Source organism: Macrobrachium nipponense, chromosome 20 (assembly GCF_015104395.2).
Source record: "Macrobrachium nipponense isolate FS-2020 chromosome 20, ASM1510439v2, whole genome shotgun sequence".
Classification (NCBI taxonomy): domain Eukaryota; kingdom Metazoa; phylum Arthropoda; class Malacostraca; order Decapoda; family Palaemonidae; genus Macrobrachium; species Macrobrachium nipponense.
The window spans coordinates 42,938,864-42,958,863 of NC_061089.1; the positions used below are offsets into that span (position 1 = coordinate 42,938,864).

The 20,000-nt window shown below is 36.1% G+C and overlaps 1 protein-coding gene across 1 annotated transcript in view; it reads left to right on the forward strand.

The window, feature by feature from the left end:
• Positions 1–20,000, forward strand: part of LOC135225180 (thrombospondin type-1 domain-containing protein 4-like) — a 325,897-nt gene that overhangs the window by 210,859 nt on the left and 95,038 nt on the right. The window contains 1 exon segment of the mRNA XM_064264457.1: positions 17,782–17,924. Coding sequence (XP_064120527.1) covers positions 17,782–17,924 — 143 coding nt within the window.

Here is a 20,000-nt window from a genome sequence, read left to right on the forward strand (position 1 = left end):
ATGCTTGCGTCTTTAGGTGAGAATCTATCTGCTATTGAAACTGTTGAAACTGAGAACCCGCGGATGTTGGCAGGTGCTTTTCTTGCAGTTAGGGGACCTCCTGACAAACCCGAAATCTCAAAGGCTTTGCGTTGTGGGAAACCGTAAATTGCCTTTGGGCGTTTCCAGTTCTGTGAGGGAAGTTTTCTCGATTTATCCAGCCCTGTAAAAAGAAAGAGCAAAAAGCTACAATTAATCATCCTCAAAGCCTCAAATCACGCTCTCGTCAATCACCCCGTCTCCCTACTTCTTACTCTTCCCCCTCGCGTCTCAATCCCCCATCCATGGATTTACGATCGCAAATTCAGTCATGCAGTGCATGAACTCTACCCCGTAACCCTAACTCATCTTCATCGTAACCGCCCCCCCCACTCCCTACCTTACTCTCACTCCTACCAACCCCAACCCCTACCCCTTTTCCCTCTGTACACCCCCAACCCCCTTCCTCTCACCCCTACCAACCAACCCTTACCCCATTTTTAAAGCCCTCATCGAGGAAGCAGTCGTAGTCGAAGACGAGATCGAGCGAGAACGGGAATCAAGTTGGTTATAATTACTGTAAAGAACGTGCTATTGTGAGGGTTAGCAACGCCACTCAAAACTTTTAAGCTTTGTTGCTGGTGTCTTCTGTGTGTAGGATTGATCTTTTTTTTATTTTGTGGAAGGGTTAGGTCTCTCTCTCTCTCTCTCTCTCTCTCTCTCTCTCTCTCTCTCTGTAATCCTTTAAGAGAAAGCGTATGATCCCTTCTTGATCCATAATATTGAATATCCTTTGTAGGTCAGCAGGAAATTTTTTAAATTCTCTCTCTCTCTCTCTCTCTCTCTCTCTCTCTCTCTCTCTCTCTCTCTCAAGCATAGAATGCATTTAAAAATCTTTAATGTTATAAAACGGTCTATTTCTGGATCCAAGATAATGAATACGTTGAATATATACACTTTGGAGGTGAACACATGATTCGTGTGCGTACTCTCTCTCTCTCTCTCTCTCTCTCTCTCTCTCTCTCTCTCTCAAGCAGAGAATCCATAAATTCAAAATCTGTAATTTGCAAAGCCGAAGGTAGAGGAGACGGAGGCAGTCAAATTCGATCGAGTGGAAAAGCGTCTTAGGTGAAGGAGGGTGTGGCTCCTCCTTCAGGAGGTACTCACGTGGCGGTAGGGAGAAGAAAACCGGGGAGAGTGGGGGGAAAGGTGGTTGTTCAGAAAGAAGGTTTGGCGGGTCAGTGATTGACGCGAGTTAATTCGTGAGTGATTAGAGGCTCGGATTAGGCAGTGATTGGCTCGGTAATCACGGTGCTTGGCCGTTGTATATCACATGCGTGTCGAAGATTTTACTTTGATTCATGAGCAACGCTGACCGGACCCCCGAACCTCGCTACTAAGGTCTACTCCCCGCCCCCCCCACTCTTTTTATAAGTGAGTGTGGCGCCTCCGAGACGCAAAAAATAGATTGGCTGGATTTGAGAGAGAAAGAGAGAGAGAGAGAGATTTCCTGTTTCATTTTTTTTATTATTATCAATTATTCAGTCTGTTCTTTTTCCTTTTTCTTGTTGCTATCGTTATTTTTACTCTTTTCTGACGCAAAAACAGATTGACCTATCCAACACACACACACACACACAGAAAGAGAGAGAGAGAGAGAGAGAGAGAGAGAGTTTTTCCTTTTATTGATTTATTATAATTTTTGTTCCTTATCTTTTTCTCCCTGTTTCTGACGCAAGTCCAATATCTCCTTTGAGGTTTGGGGCCTTTCGAATACTTTGAGCTTTTTTTTATTTCAAGATCCTGTCGGTGATTGTGCGTAACTCGACCTGTCACTTTTACGTTAAAATGGAAAGCAAATAGCGTTAAAAAATGAATGCGCCTAGGCCTATGAAGGCGGTTTAGGAGGCCTACCACCTGCATACGTGTCGGATTGCCTGGGGGTCCCGTTCCAATAGGCCTATGATGATAGGTGTCGATTGCTTTGCGGATTAGGTCTGAAATCCTTCGCCGTTAGTGAAATATTTTTAATTCAACTATTACTTATAAAGATACTAACAACGACAACAATAACAACAACAACATAAATAATAATAATAATTATTAATAATAATAATAATTAATAATAATAATAATTAATAATAATAATAATTAGAAAGAAGGCCCACTCAAATACATGTCTCAGGAAAAAGGGATGGGAACTATTGAACAAAAAGGATTTTGAGTTAAACTCTGATGATCCAGCTATCATGTATGACTTTGATAATAATAATAATAATAATAATAATAATAATAATAATAATAATAATAAATCAAGTATTTCAACTGTCCATTATTAAATCATGCATACATATTTTGCGTATTAAATTTCTTTTCTGCTTATTGTGCGACATCTATATAATTATATATAAATATATATATATATATATATATATATATATATATATATATATATATATATATATATATATATATATATATATATATATACTATCTGCAGTATGATCCTCAAACAGCAATTCAGGAATGCCGAAGACACATGGAAGTTTTAAAAGATTTATTCATAGAGAAACGTTTCGCACATGACTATGTGCCCCCCTCATCAGTCTGAAAAAATTACAAAATAATAACATTAAAAAATACTAATACACAGGATTCTTAAAATGACAATTAAAAACATTAAAAGACTAAAAGTAAGAAGCAAAGTAAAAAACAACTGCTGTTACAACCACCTTCAGGTACAGAGGAAGAAGATAGAATGACAAAGAGGGAACAACAACCTCCAAAGACGACTATGCCAGATATAGTGAGCAGAGGAGCAGCCACCGTTTAACGATGGAACGAGTCTATTAATATATAATGACTCTAAGGTCGTCAGATAATCTGCATCCTTAGAATACGCTAATATGGAGAAGTGCTGCTTCTTAACCTCAATTTTACAATTGATAGCATGATTTTTTATATTTGAATGTTCTGGTCTGCTCAATCTTTGTCCCGTTCTAAAACTCAACCCTAAGTGACTATAATAACGCATCTGCAACAACCTCTTCGTCGATCAATATAAGTACCAGGACATCCTGGGCATGTAACTTATAGACCACATTGGATCTCATGAAGGGCTGCAGATGGTCCTTGAAGCCAAACAAGGAGCCAATTTTACTGGGATTGTTTGATATTAATTTTAAATTAATACACGGTATTTCGGTTTCAATAATTCGTTTCAGTTTATGTGAAAATTTGGAGTTAAAAATATAAGGGATTGAAGCATACATAAGTTTTTTGAAGCATACATAAGTTTTTTCGGAACATTAAAAACCGGTGTGGCAGGATGAAAATAATCAGTTAAAATTTTGTTGATGATTCTAAAAAAACTAGATCCTTGGGAAATGAATTTTGTTGAAAAAAAGTAGTTAAAATTTGTAAATGATTCTATATATATATATAATATATATATATATATATATATATATATATATATATATATATATATATATATATATATATATATATGACATGCGGCTACACTCAGTTCAATTTTATATACATGAACATGTCTATTTACATTTACCGTAAAACTTTAGGTATGTAATTTTAGTGACCAATCCTGATTGAATACTTTGGTGGCTAAATAATGATAATAACAATTATTATTATATTTTAGGTATTTAATTTTACATCGATAAGTTTATTCAAAGATGATGAAGTAGTACGGCATGCCTGAAGGGTAAAAGTAGGACATTAGTTATACTTTTATATTTTTTCGTAAATTTCGAGTCACGACATATATAATACATCTAATCAAGAGCAATTGCAACCTAATTTTTAGTTTGAAGCTCTCATTCGGTTTTGAAATTGATTTTGTAAAGATCTATTCGTGGAACTAATACAGGGATGTGGAAGCTTTGAGAAAGGTGTTATAAAGTGCCATGATTCATTCGTTCTCTTCCCTTACAGCGAATTTAAGGCTCTCTCTCTCTCTCTCTCTCTCTCTCTCTCTCTCTCTCTCTCTCGTCTCGTCTCTCTCTCATCTCTCTCTTCTCACTCTCTCATCTCTCTCTCTCTCGATTCGTTAATCTTATATGGGAATTGCACCACCAATATAGCCATTATTATTTTGCCGTTACGATAAACTAGATGGAGATGAGTGTTTGCCGCTGTATAGCTGAACAAATTAATGCATTGTATGTTACTGAAATTTAGGAGGGATGTGTGTGAAATATATCATTAAAAAGTTCAGGTTTCGATGAAATATTGAAATTTGTCATAAACTGAATTTCTGAAGGTTTCTGTATTGAATGACGCTTATACTTAGGGTAACAAACCAAATACACGGCGCTTATTGTTACATAATATACGTTGTGCGTTTGAGGATTAATCTCCTTCTCCATTGAAATTCATGTTATTCTTTGTCATGAACGCCATAATAATTGTGATTTGTATTAGGTATGTTAAAGAAATAATATGCGTAAAAAGCAATAATTTATTTTTGTACAAATATTCGGTGTCCAAGGTTACCAGATGTGAAACTCGAAATTACTTATAAAAGAAAAAAAAAATCACCAATTAGTCTGTCCCGAGAAAACCGTATGGTTTGTCGTGTTTGTCTATGGACTCACCACCTGCAAATCAAAGAGTCCAAAAGGTTTTAGAGGTTAATGAAAGTTTGCCCTTGAGCCGTAGACGTAATTAGTGGGTCGCTAGATGAATCCGGACTCCGACTAAGCGACATCATTCCCCGATCGCGAAGCAGAAGATTATTTCAACACCTGCTGAGTTAATCCCCCTCGTTAGTGGATGCTATAGAATCCAATGGAAAGGGGACAAGGGTCTTAGATCGGTGTAAACAAAGCTTATGGGAGTCCGTTGAAAAACCATCCCCTATAACTCTTTAGACGTCTTTTCTCAGGGGTCGGAGTGCCTACATATTGTCTTGATTACAGCAGCATGTAAAAAGGGAATATTTCTGGTTCTTTGATGTTTGGAGATCAACTAATCTTGGGTTTTTCTGTAATGGAGACGTACAGATGTTGAAATAAAGTTGCCAACAAAATACAGTAATAATAATAAAGTGAACAATATTTTTTTCTGTGAACGGATAATTAGTATTCTGATATTTTCAGTCCACTAGTGTGCGAAGTCTGATTCCTTGTTCTGCTAATACAACTACTAGTAATAAGCATTATCCTTAATTTTAAGGATATATATGCCAATAATATTTTCATTGATTGTGATCATAGAATTATCTTAATACTTTATTGAATTGCATTTTCCTCTGCTTTTGCCATTACTTCTGTTATCAAGGCCATAAAAATAATTACCTATTTTACATTAGTATCAGTAAGTGAAACAAGTTTCACGAAGAACGTCGCATTCACATTGCAAGATTGCAAACATCTTTTGAATCTCGGTGCTTACCCGCCGTGGGGGTGGGGGGCGGGAGGGAGTGCCGTCAGTACATCTCATGCGATGCAATGTAGGCATTACTTAAGGTTCTTTGCAGCGTCCCTTCGACCCCTAGCTGTAACTACTTTCATTCCTTTTACTGTGCCTCCGTTCATGTTCTCTTTCTTCCATCTTACTGTGCACCCTCTCCTAACAGTTGTTTCATAGGGCAACTGCTTTGAGGTTTTCCCCCTGTAACACCTTTCAAACGTTTTACCGTTAATTTCCGTTTCAGCGCCGAATGGCCTTAGTTGCCCCAGTGCTTGGCATAATGCCAAAAATCTATATAAATCAAATCAAATAAAATCAAAATGTTTACTGATCCCAAGATATCAGGTGAATGGTTCTCAATCTGGGAAGTGTCAACAGAAGCACAAGCACAAACGGACAGTGATTTTGATGCCTGTACTCATTCGGCTGTGACAGAAAGCGGGAAATGATCTCGTATGGTTATACAGTGTTGTGTGTAAATGGTAGTTAGTCTGTGACATTCATTCTCTTTGTGGTAAATTTAAACCACGCGAGAATAATTCTCTCTCTTTTGATATTTAAAATTACATATTTTCCCATATATTGATATCTTGTTTTCATTTCATTTAATGTTATTTGAATCATGCTTTTCTCTATATTCGCTGGAAATGTTATTCCGAAACGATATCACATTTCCAGGGAATATTTTGGCGATAAAGTATTAAATATTTTGGACATTAAATGTCTCTAACTTTGCCATGATCCGTTCTCTAATTACTAGGTTAGGAAGCTTAATATAAACTTTTTCAGTTTTACTTTTATTTTATATTTTTAATATGCATAAAACCACTTATTTAAAGCATATTTCTGTTAGTTTCATTTTTTCATTTAGTTAATGATGGGATGTTGTTCCGGTGGGGTTTTGTCTGTCCAAAAATTTCGTAGAGAACTGAAATATCATTTATATGTATAATACTGTACATATTCCTCTTAATTTCATTACATCATAAGAATCATTCATACTGTTCGACCAGGTAGTAAAAGTAATAGTATTAATAACGTAGAGAGCAAAGAAACACACACATACACACACACACCATAGGGAAACATTCTTTAAAAAAAAGCGCAGTAAAATAAAGTTCCTTAGAAAAGCGACGAAACTGGAGACAGACTGAGAGAGGAAGATTGTGAAATACCATGAGAGAATAAGTGAACTGGTAACTGCTGGGTACACAGCTGTAGACACTATCTAAACAAAGAGGATCTTTTGAGTCAATAATACTTAAGCAAAAGCTGTTTGTCTAAGGAAGTGAAACGCAGGGGCAAGGAAAACTTCACCTCTCGTCTGTTATGTAGAGAAACACCTTTTGAAGGGGCGCAGGCCCCCGAATATAAGGTATATTCCAGAGGAGTATCCATGAACGTGGCAGGTAAATATTGACTGAAGCAGTCATTAGCATTCTTTTTTTTTTTTCTTTCTTTCTTTCCTTCCGCTTATTTCACTCTGTCATTTGTGCCATAGCCTTTTCATTACCGGATTAACAGTGGCTATTGTTTAAAATGTTATTTAAATCCATCATCCCTATTATTGTTATTATTATTATTGTTTTATGTGTAGTTATATAAGTTTTTCATGGTACTTCGCGCTCAGTTCTTATATATATATATATATATATAATATATATATATATATATATATATATATATACGTATATATATATATTATATATATATGTATGTATGTATGTATGTATGCGTATACTTATATCTGTATAATTTTGTAAATGGCCACGAACTGAAGTACAGTACATATGGCAATACTGTAGGCATATAATTGTGAATGGTTAGCGACAGCAACGGAAGGAAATTCATATAGTCAGTCGGCCGTTTTCTATGCTGATCACACGGAGTGAAAATGCGTCTCGTTTTCTACATTTCTCTTTTGGGGTTACCTACTTTGTGGGTGTGACTTTAATAGGTGATAATTTATGGGCCCGCGGTTGCTGAATAATGGATGAGGCATGAGTCTCCCAAGAGAAATAAAAGAAAAAAGATAATAAAAAAGGTATGTTCACGTAGGGGGTGCTACCACTTTTTTTTTCCCCTCTCCATTTTATACCGGTCGGGTCCAGCTTTTGTTGACTGAAGAGAACCACAGTCGGTACTTTGTTGTCAGTAGCAGCAATGTTCTGACGGTGATGGATGGCGCTAATTGACGCCGACTTCCGCTCGAATTCGCCTACGCGGGCCAGGTGAAGGTGCCTAATGACAAGGACAAATTAGTATTTTTTTTTCTTTAGCTTGTCTTTAGCTTTTTATCAGACTAAAGGTGTTGCTGTTCTCTGTATCGCTATGCGTTGATATCTCTCTCTCTCTCTCTCTCTCTCTCTCTCTCTCTCTCTCTCTCTCTGCTACTTTTAGATCATTGTAGTGGGGCGGTTTACAACTTAACTTGTGGCCTCTTTTACGCCTCCGTCTTTACTTCTAGTCTTGTAAACATTTTCCTCGTGTTACTTCTTTTGATTAGTAAAGTTCGAACTAGAAATGCTATTATTATTATTATTATTATTATTATTATTATTATTATTATTATTATTATTATTATTATTATTATTATTATTATTATTACCAAAAGAAAATTCATAATCACATGAGTCAATAAAATGGAAAAGTAAATCCACAATAGTATGTCTGTTTGATTTTGTTATTTAAAATATTTTAAATAACAAAATTAAACTGATATACTATTGTGGATTTACTTATCCATATTATTATTATTATTATTATTATTATTATTATTATTATTATTATAAGTCTTTAAAATCTCCTTCACCACATCTCATAAATTTGAAAGAATAAGATTTAAATTTACCATGTTATGTTTGTAGGAAAGGTTGAATAATGGTACAAATAGGAAAAAGACATTGTTATATTTACTTTTAGATTTGAAATGTCACAGGACCCTGTCATTTAAATTTTTTTCATTTGCACAAACAAAGCCGCGAGTTGCAGAAATAGCGAATAATAGTTTAGGTTTTTCGCGTTATTTTATTTATACAAGTCGGTGGAATTTGCCAAAACTTTTTTTATATTGTTAAATATTTCTTAATTAGGACATAGAACATATTGACTTACATGCCATTTTAACTGCTTATTTATTAACTTCATTTCGAAACTGATAAAGACTACCGATAATACTATAATAGATTCACATCAACCGTGCATTTGACGTCTAGGCCAGTCCCTTACGACGCTCCTGATTGGCTGTTGATAAGCCAATCACAGGGCTGGAAACTCTGTCTCTCGAGAGAGTTCACATAGGCAGGATGTATGTTCCACCACCCCTGAAAGACGTATCCCTCAGGAGACGTGGAACATACATCCTGCATATCTGAACTCTCGAGAGAGACAGAGTATCCAGCCCTGCCATTGGCTTATCAAGAGCCAATTAGGAGCGTCGTAAGGGACGGGCCCAGCCATTAGATACACGTGTGATGTGAATCTACTTTTAGCTGTACAAATAACTGTACATTAGTCTTTTCTTTATAATATTATTGTGATAGCAATGAAACTTATGATTCTATCGCCATTATTGGTGTGCAAAACTAATCTAATGAAGACATGGAAATATTCCCCCATGGACTGATCAAAATGCCCAAAAATAGAATATGCTCTTGTAAAATGCTACGAACCAGGAAACGTTAGCTTCAAAAATTGTCGAAAATATCAGCAAATTCCAAGATATAACGAGTTCCTGGGTTGTTTGCCGTAACGTAAAAGTGGTGTTAACCCTGCAGAAGGTTATATCTTTTAAGCCGAGCGCTATTGAATACTATTTTGAATTCATACTTGATCAAGATTTCCATGCCTGACTGAATAATGAGGAGTTCTTTAGCACTGGGGAACTTCCTGTAAGGTCAGACTTATTAAGATTCTTCTCGATATTTATTATCGTGTTGGCTTTGTATGTATTCAGCTTTATATTTTCGATAATCAACATACCAGTGATTTGGAACTACATACGGCTTTTTGAACTGAAGACATTGCACGGCGTTTGACAAAAAAAAAAAAAGGAAAAAAACTTAAGAGATCTGTCAAAAGATGGTATATCAATGTTTAGTTTCTATTAGATTTTAAGATTATGAAGCAGTCCCCTTTGATTACGGTACAGTGAAGAGCAACAACTAGGGTTGTCGGTGATGTATGTCATTTTTATTCTTAAACTGTGTGAAAGTCGTTTTAAACAGTTCTAGTTAGCGTATTAAAAATTTATTAACAAAGTAAGCGTATTAAAAATATATTAACAAAGTCACCGAAGCCCTCAATACTTAACAGTAGATTAACCGATTTTATTTCTACTTCTGTATAACATAGTTAGAAATATCAGTTACTCGCACGTTACATTATTAAGGAGGTCTGTTTTCCCGTAAAATTCTTGCTGCTCTAGAATACCACGTCTTCCTCCTCAATGATGCACTGAATTATTCGTAGATAATTTTTTGGCCGTCATCAGCCTCCTAGAATCTCTTTATTAATGGTATTTTTTTTTTTCCTGTTAACTATTACCTTCCATATTATGTGGATAAGGATTGTTCCATCGTCTTTGGTTCTTGCACCACTCAGGACCCACAAAGACTGGTGCAACTACAGTGATAAACTCTACTTGTTCAGAAGAATTTCGGCAACCCTAAATTTAGTTGTTGTCCCGTGAGGGGTTAGTGCTCTTAGGCGGTGCACTGTAGGCATTGCTTAAGGTTCTTTCCAGCGTCCCTTCTGCCCCTAGCTGCAACCCCTTTCATTCCTTTCACTGTACCTGCGTTCATATTCACTTTCTTCCATCTTACTAATTACGGGCTGCTCTAGGAGCAAGAGCCCGTGCTGGCATAAGGCCAGCTAAATCTAAAACCACATGCCATCTTACTTTCCTCCCTTTCTTAACAATCGATTCATAGCGAAACTCTGAAGTTTTCTTTCTGTTACACCTTTCAAACCTTTATAATGGCAGTTTCCGTTTTAGAGCGGGATGACCTCATAGATTCCAGCGCTTGGCCTTTGGCTGTTCTATTGATTTAGTTGAAATACCACACGATCACACGTCTTCTGATATTGTCATCCTAGTAACAGTGAGCTTGCGTTGGTATCCACCAAAATTATGAGAAACCGTATATTTTTCCTGTGTGTAATAAACGGTAATTTAACTATAAATTCATAACCACAGTGTCTAGATTTTTTTGTCGTGCAGCCCAAGACCAGTCATCAGTGGCTTCTATTTAAGGGCGCAGAATGAAAGTAACCTGTTCCAAATTTCAACACTATCCCCTTTATATATATATATATATAATATATATATATATTATATATATATATAATTATATAATATATTATATATATATATATATATATATATATATATATATATTGTGTGTGTGTGTGTATATATGTATGTATGTATGTATGTATGTATGTAGTATGTATTTATGTATATATATGTATGTATAGTGTATATATATGTATGTATATGTATATATATATATATATGTGTGTGTGTGTGTATATAGGTGTATATATTCTATATATATATATATATGATAATATATATATATAGTATATATATATATATATATTATATATATATATATATATATATATATATTATAGTATATATATATATATATATATATATATATATATATATATATACAACGCACACTAGCGCAATGTTTTGACGTTATGGTACACAGTTACTTAGTATTACAATTACAAACCCATAGTGGTTATGCATTAGTTAAGCGAAAAAAAAAAGCACGTGGGAAGAAAATATAAGATTAACTTTCCTATGATGCAGGCGTCCTTTTTAACATAATAAAAAATAAAAATAATGATAATAATCATTATAATAATAATAAACTTCCTTGGCTCCACGAAAGTCCACTGGACCCAAGAGCCGTCGCTTCGCCGTATTAGATTTATGCCGGAGAAAATACGTATCATCTGCAGTCATGTCATGAAATTACTCGCACAGGTCGAGTTCCGCCGAAGTCCCCAGCCAGGCTCCCGCCGGGAAAGAGGCTGCATTGCTTTATTGCGAGACGTGAGGCGGGTGAGAGAATGCCAGAGGCGACTTGGGACCTCGCAGTCTCCTCGATATCGCAAACATCCTTCGATATGATGCGCTGCTGATTGGGGTGGGTCCTTTTCCTCTCCTGCTGCTACTGCTGGTTGTGGCAGTCTATCCGTGAGTGACTTCAAGCTGAATTTTATCTGTATCTATCAGATTTTCAAAGTTCTGCTTCTATCAGTATTTCCTTGTCACTATTTCCACGTGATATTTCTCGCTAAATCTTATCTGCATCACTTTTTCAAAATTCTGTCTGTATCCGTATTTCCTCGTGACTGAATTTGATCGGTAATGAGGTTCTTCTTTTGTTGATATTTTCCCGTCATTTCACTCAAATCTTTATTATTTTTGTCTAAGAATTTGCGTATTATTTCCCCGCATCATTTCACTGTGAATTTTATCAGTTGTATATATTCTGTACATGTCAGTATTTCATCGTGTTATTTCATTGTGCTGTCTCATTTTTTTTATTATACTTAAATCAATATTTCCGTGAGTTAAATTTCACTTTGAACTTTTATCAGTTTTATGAGATTCTGCGTAAATCATTCCTCGCGTTATCCCACTCGAATGTTTATCACATTCTCAAGGTTCTGCTTTAATCAATATTTCCTTGTATTATTTCCACAGAGCTTTATCAATTTTATGAGATTCTGCCTATGCCAATATCGCGACGCGTACTTCACCCTGCTGTTGATCGATTTTCTTGAGATTTGTTTGCATCAGTATTTTTTTTACTCTGATCTTTGTCAGTTTATGAGAATCTCCGCGTTTCAGTATAAGTTTTTGAGATTCTGTGTTTGTCAACAACATTTCCTCGCGTTATTCATTGAACGTTATCAGTTTGTGAGATTCTGCTGACGTTAATATTGCCTCGCGTTTTTCTCTCCTTATATTAGGTTTTATATACGTATATGGATATTTACACGAGCCATTTCACTTTTAAAAGATTTACTTTCATGGGATTCTGTTTATGCCAATATATCCATGAGTTATTTCACTCTGAAGTTCATATTTATTGAGGCTCTGGGTGCCACTGTTTCGCTGTGCTGTATACAGTTTTTTTTTTTTTTTAGTTTCTGTAAATCGTTTTTATTTCACAATGGCTTTTAGTCATTGTGCGTTACTTTAGTATCGCTCTTCTTAGTCTATTTGCCTGGCCGTCCCGTTAATATGTCTTTGTTAATTCCGTCACCTTTGTTTCAACTGCTCGACTCCAGGTTGTTAAGTATTAGTTTGCATTGTTGATTGGTAAAGCGGAGGAAATTTCACAGAATTCGTCAAGAAATTCTTCGATTACATTATGTATGTAAACGCCCATCGTCTTGACCGTTTATTTCATTTTCGAAAATAAACATTCAAGAGGAATATTGAAAACTGAAGATGGAAATATGACTCCGATGACCTGCGTCTAGAGAGCATTTTCCTTCCACTCAAAAAGCCTCTTATGAAAAGATATTGTGACACCCGCAGGCTGTCGATAAGGTGGTCAATATTACAGTTCCCTCCACTTTATCACGGTCTAGGCCTACGAGCCATCTTTCTCATTTAGCTCTCGGAAATAAATCCACTGAAATAGATGTGGGGAGAGAGAGGGAAGAGGAAGAAGTAGGATTTAAGTGGAATTGGTTTTGTATGGTGCAGGATTCTTGTTATTGGAATTGGAAGGGATTAGGTATATTGATATCTTGTGGAAATATGTGGACAGATAAGTAAAACTATTAGGAGCAGGCACGTTGTATGTGTGTTCTAATGAAGTAAGATTGGGTCTTCTCATTCTTTAATAAAAATGTAATAAATGTGGCACAGCAGGCGCGTTGACTCCGGCATTTTTTATCCCAGTTTTCTGCATGTAATAAGTTAACCAGAGGCAGAACAGAAATGTTGCATTAAGAACTACAGAAATTTAATGTATGGGGAATTTAAACCAAAACAAACAAATATATCAGAAATGGGAGGTAAAGGATTTTGTTAACTTTAATTATAAATATAGCCAAATAAGGAGAAGAAACTGATCATCAACCAGCGAGATGTGCAGGCAATGTCACCTCGTCAAAAAAAAAAAAAAAAAAAAAAAAAAAAAAACATTGAAAGACGAAGACGAGTTTTTCTCTAATGAAAAAAAGAATGGACTAAGACTACGCACCAAAGAACAAGGAGGTAAAGATCACGTCCATTAGAGTAATTACTTTTGACCTCGGGGAGGTTAAGAGGACTATTGATGCGCCGTTCTATTTATACTTTACTTTGTACAACAGGGGGGCCTCTCTCTCTCTCTCTCTCTCTCTCTCTCTCTCTCTCTCTTAGTTCATAAAGATAATGGAAGCCATTCGGGCGAGGTGTTGATACAGAAGAATGAGTGGGTGTATTTGAGTAGGAGACAGAATAATAACTTGTTGCCCGAGAGGTTGTCAAGCATAAAAGGTTTTCCCGCACGAAGAATGAATTGGAATTCTCTATGGGTTACTTATATTCTGACTTCTTTTTTATTTAATTAAAATAATAGTTAACTATTACGTGAGGGGGGTGGAGTAATGCTAGACAAAGTTCCCGATGTCTAATTGCGGAAAATATAAGATATGGTGTAAAAAAAATAATGAAATGGAAATCTAGTAAAGAAATTAACTGGGGTTAGTGAGATGATTTTTACTGATATATAGCAACGATAAAAATGGGACATGGGTTTTTATTGTGACCCACCTTCCTCCCCACCCCACTCCACCCTCCTCCATATCTGATCATAAAAGTAGTGTAAATTAATGGCAGTGTAAATATTACATCGTAATTTTCCTATTTTCTGGAAAAATTATAATGGGATATTTACACTGCTCCTAATTCACACAAATGTTCCTTTGTTTTTGCTTGCTTTTGTAGTGCATAATATCATTCTTATCATTCTTTGATTTTTTAAATTTATTTATTGATTTATTTTTTAGATCATTATATATGGATTGGGCTGGTGGAATTTGCTTATACACCATAAACCTCCTGGTTTTTTTTTCTCTCTTCTTTCTGTGTGTGGAGACTCGGGTACTACCTGCTATCTATTTATTTATTTATTTATTTATTTATTTATTTATTTATTTATTTATTTATTGTTATTTACTTTGTTCATTTTCATTACAATGCAGCTAATTTTTTCGCAGTACAAGTCTGTCTTTTAGTAACGGAAATGTTTATATTTGAAAGTTAAGGTGCGGGTGAAATCGTTGTTAGCTTACTATTTTAAAAAGTTAATAAAATATATATATATATATATCTATATATATATATATATATATATATATATATATATATATCCATTTTAGAAGACTTTGCCGCCCTTCACAGCATAAGAAACCTGGTCCTTGTAGGTGCCTCAGGTCAGTAGAGTAATGTTTCTATTTGAATTTTGAGGAACGTCAAGCTAAGATTCCTTTTTGTATAGGTTTGATATTATAGCAGGATGTAGTGGGAATGTCGGAATTAGAAAATACACAAAATACAAAATCCTTTTTTTTTTTTAACTAACAATCAAACAAATTTTAGATTTGTTTGTCTGTTTCCTGTCCACTTTAAAATGTAAGGTCACGCCTAAATGAAGGGCCTTAGGTACATTAATCACTTAATTTTTGGCCCGCGAGACTTAAAAAAGAAAGAAAAAAAACTTGACCTGGACGAAGGGAGAAAACGTCAAAGAACTGGACCTGTCAAAAAGAAAGATGATAAATAACCTTCGTCAAGGCAGAGAGCGATGCTCGGAAGTCATAATGGGATTCGGTATCCTCTCGTTACCCAGGTGTGATTAATTGCTCCGACCGAAATGGAGTCCATCTTCCTTTTCTGTGAGTTCCAGGAGTTCTGGGAAGTACTTATCTGCTCACCGCATAAGGGATTTTAATGTGCCTCATCGCTTGAATCCTCAGTCTGTCAGCGCTGGAAATTCGGACCTGTCCGGTTTGAAGTGGGCAAAGAAATCCTCGCCAAATTCGGGTGATCGTTCATTAAGGGACCCAGAGTTCCGGGTGATAAATGGATGAGGTTCCCCTTTATGAAAATGGACTCTTTGGCTATTTGCTTTCCAAAAGATAGTGATTATGAGGAGTTCTTAAGGATGCTGATTGCGGTAAATGAGTGAATAATGAGGTCTTTTATCTAATGGCCAAGCTGCTAATTTGAATGTTCTGTTACAGAGGTGTGTCCCAATATTTTATTTTCTGGCGTTTTTTTTATTTTTTTCTAATAGCTGGGAAGTTGATCATGTCCCATTATAACTTTTGAATACTATCCATAAAGTTTTGCACCTCTTGCCTAATGATACTTCTGTAACATTAATCACTTTTGATATGAAGATACTTGAGATACGACTCTATAATTTCAACCAACTGTTTCTCAACGCAGCTTCTAATTTTAGCATCCGAGCACACCATAAATTTCAAGTTGTCCTTTATGCGACCAATGAAACGTGTTTGTGGTGTGACGGTGTCAGGTTTCAATTTGAAAACTCTCGGGCTCCTCTTAGACGATGTGATGTGATGTGATGTTCCCTGCAAAGCGGCCACAGCGTCTTCTTGGGCCACCACATCAGTGCATCCATTATCCCTACGGTGATGAAAAAATTTATGGCGTATTCTCCTCTTTGATACCCTAGCCGTTATGGCGGGTCGCGATAACACTTTATGGTTTTAGAAGACGGGTCTGCTGTTTATTCTATAACCTTTCTTTTTATTCGTGCATTCGTATTTATTGTCTGTCTGTTGGTAACTGGGAAAATATTCGGCGTGATACGATTGGCGCTTCAGAATAAACAGCCAGTCCTTTCATTGAGGCGAGACGAGCCTTTATTTGTTCAAGATTTTTCCTCTGGGCGAACATTCTTGAAAGGCCTTGTTTACACAACTGTGCAAAGGCATCCGTGACATTACTGATGCTTTTGTTGTGGGTTATAGATACTTTTAGGAATGCTCTTTGACCGTATGTGTATGCTTTTCAGGAAAGAATGTGGGACGTATATTGTTCTCCTTACTCTAAATTAGGCGAGATATTTCAGCACGTTATCCTTATACTTCATCTGTTGAGTCATGCCTCAACGCTTTGACTGATATGCTATAATATACGTAAAGAGCGGAATTGCCCTTTCTATCTTCTTTGATTGTCCATATCTTGACGCTTTTCATAATTTCAATTTTTTTATTGTTTTTATTTTTAGTCTTGGTTTTTTTTTTATCATTAATCACTTTTCTAGATTAAGTATGAAATGTTATCAGCGGATCGAAATGCCTCCAACACTTAAAAGAAAGGGTGAATCTTTGTTAAAATCCATAACGCGTTGTGTTGGTAAGCGTTTATTATTGATTTACTCTTCAAATAGTCTATATTGAAGACAATGGGGGGTTTTCCAGCGAGGTGACCTCAATATCCAAGCGTTCGTCTCCATTTCAACCCTGAAAACGATCCTTCGTTTTGAAGGCGAAACGCCCACGACAACCGCTCAGACGAAAAGGAATAAAACACTATCTGTAATTCATGTCTCTCGTCACGGAATGTGTCATAAAACGGGGCCAAGTAGGGGCCAAATAGCGCTATCTCAACTCCTATTTATGTATCCTGAAACGTTCACAGCCGTTAATGATAACTGTGAGTCAGTCATATACACCATCTGTTTCGTTGTCTCATTCTATTCAAACTCTTCAACCGCGTCCCCTCACCCCGGCGCTCTCTCTCTCTCTCTCTCTCTCTCTCTCTCTCTCTCTCTCTCTATTCGTTCCTTTCACTGTCCGTCTTCTTTCTTTTTCTTGGAGAATTTGCTTTGTCATTGTGGCTAACTCTCTCTCTCTCTCTCACACTGTGTATGTGTGTCTGTTTTGTGTGTTTTCTTGCTTCATGGTAATCTCGTAGCATTTGGTTGGTTTTGTCTTTGTGTTTATGGGTTTTTATAGAGGGGTCCTCTCTCTCTCTCTCTCTCTCTCTCTCTCTCTCTCTCTCTCTCTCTATATATATATATATATATATATATATATATATATATATTATTTTGCTTCATATTCTGTAATTACCGATTTTTGTGTCCTAATTTAGTAATTATTTTTACCAAATAGTAAAAAAGTATACCTGCTCCGGGTAAGATGTGACAGATCCTTCCGTTCGTCAAACGTACCCGCACATTTGTGAGTGCATCTAAATCTCTTATGCTAATTGTCCATTTTCTCCTTATTTATGTAATTTAAAAGATAATTCTCTGTTTTCTCCTTCAGGTTCACCGCTTGGTCGTGGAGCGACTTCGCCAGCTCAATGGGAATGGAGGGACCTGGGGCGAGTGGTCCCCTTGGACGCCTTGTTCCAGGTCATGTGGTGGTGGAATCTCCATTCAGTCCCGAGAGTGTCTCATGAACCATGGGTGAGTTGCAACTCTGTTCAGCCCTTTTCACCCTTTTGTAGGTGGGGCCTGGGTGAGGTACTCTAACCCAAAGGCTAACCATAGGATACCTCGGCCAAGTTCCCGATGGTCTTTGAGAAGGTTCGCTCCCGACTTGTTTGCTCTTAGGGCCTCTTCAGGACGACGCTCTCTTTGTGTGAGGCAGAAGTGGGGTTGGAATGGGCAGAATTTGCTGAAGGGGTTTTATTTTATATTATCTTTTTTTCTTTATGTATTTTATTTTTTTTTTTTTGCCTGGGCGTTTTTCCTTTCTCATCCTCTCTCTTGCGGGTTCTCTTTCTTTTCTGCATCCACACTTGTTTATTATTTGATTCTTGATTGTTAAACTCTAATAACTTCATCTGCATATTTTGTTAAGTTTGAAATCCATGATAATTTCATTTACTAAGGTTCCCTTCTACTCTGGACCACACACATACTCATATATATATATATATATATATATATATATATATATATATATATATATATATATATATATATATATATATATATATATATATATATATATATATATATCATAGACACCTTAAATAGAAGGACTGGTATCCTCTATGCTCGGTATCTGGAACTTGGGTCCCACCCACAATTTGTGTCAAATACATGATAGAACCTTCATTCTGGTGTCTTAAGGGGTTTTGAAGGGCGAAGAGTTCATTTGTCATACTTTTAACCTCCTACGATGTCATCTGAAGGTCATTTAAAGGTCAATCTAGGTCATTTAAAGGTCAAATCTCATAAAAAAACACAAAATCATACAGAATATTGTATATTCTCTCAATTAAAGCAATGGAAAACACACCTTAAGTTACTCTGTCACTGAATTAAAATCCATATATAAACAGTTAAGCCTGGAGAAACAACAGGAACATGTCTAAGGCAAACAATATAGTTATTCTAGAAACAAAATCATTGAAAAAAAACATTCCATATATTAAATAACATTAGGTACATGTTTAGTTTTTAGCAGATAGTTTTTCTTTTCTTCTCAAGCAGCCAAGGTGTCTTTCTTTATCACTGTTGTCTAGCACAAATGCTTTCAAAAAAATGTTTGACAGAGTAAGGCATGCTCCTTGAATTGCAACCATTGGACTATCGATACAAAATAAAGTTTGGCTGAGATGAGCTCGGCAGCAATGCAAGTTGCACTCATCAAAAGGTTTATAGGCTGAGTGTACAAAATGCACTGTTGAGAGTAGAGGTACAGTTAGTCCACCTCTGCTTAAGTTTGTGAGAAACTCTGAATTAATATGATGGTCGTCGTTATCTTCAGTTTCGACAATCAAAATATTACCTCGAAATTTGTGTTCCAGATATCCAGCTAGAAAAATAATTTTATGTTTGATACTGTCATTAGATTGAACTATGTCTTCAGTGTCAGCAATAGTGATGGCAAAGTGATAATCATCAATGCAAATGTTAGAGGTACAAGGCACATCATTAGACTGGTGCGGCGTAGACTCGTATTTCAAAAGTGCATGGAGGTTCTTGGTTGCTGCAGCTGCCTTGATATCTACAATGTCAATGTAGAAATTACCCCCATTGCGTTGTCTGGCTTGGCCAAAGAACTTTTCAAGGGCCTCATCAGCAAACACACCAGGTAGCACATAGGTGAACTTGTACTGAGTCAATAGCCACTCTGCAGCCTCAATGTTGGCTCTTGTAGACAGCACCAATGCCTCTGCAGTTTGCTTTGTGAGCTTTTGCGTCCGACCTCGACCACCTGACCATGCATGACATAATTTTATCAAACTGGGACCATTTACTGAGAAGGCTATTCTTTTGCAGACAACCAGCTTTAGAAAAATATGTCTTAGGTATTTCCTTTCCATTTTTCTCAACGCATTTAAGATACAAAAACCCAAATGACGATTTCACATGTTGCAAATGGAGAAATTGGATAACGGAACGGCCCTTTGCATCAGTTTTAGAAATGTAAATATCATCACTATCACAAACAATACGATAATCCTTTGAGATATGCTCCTGGATGTCATTACAAAATGAATAAAAGTCGCCGATCTTATCCACAACTTC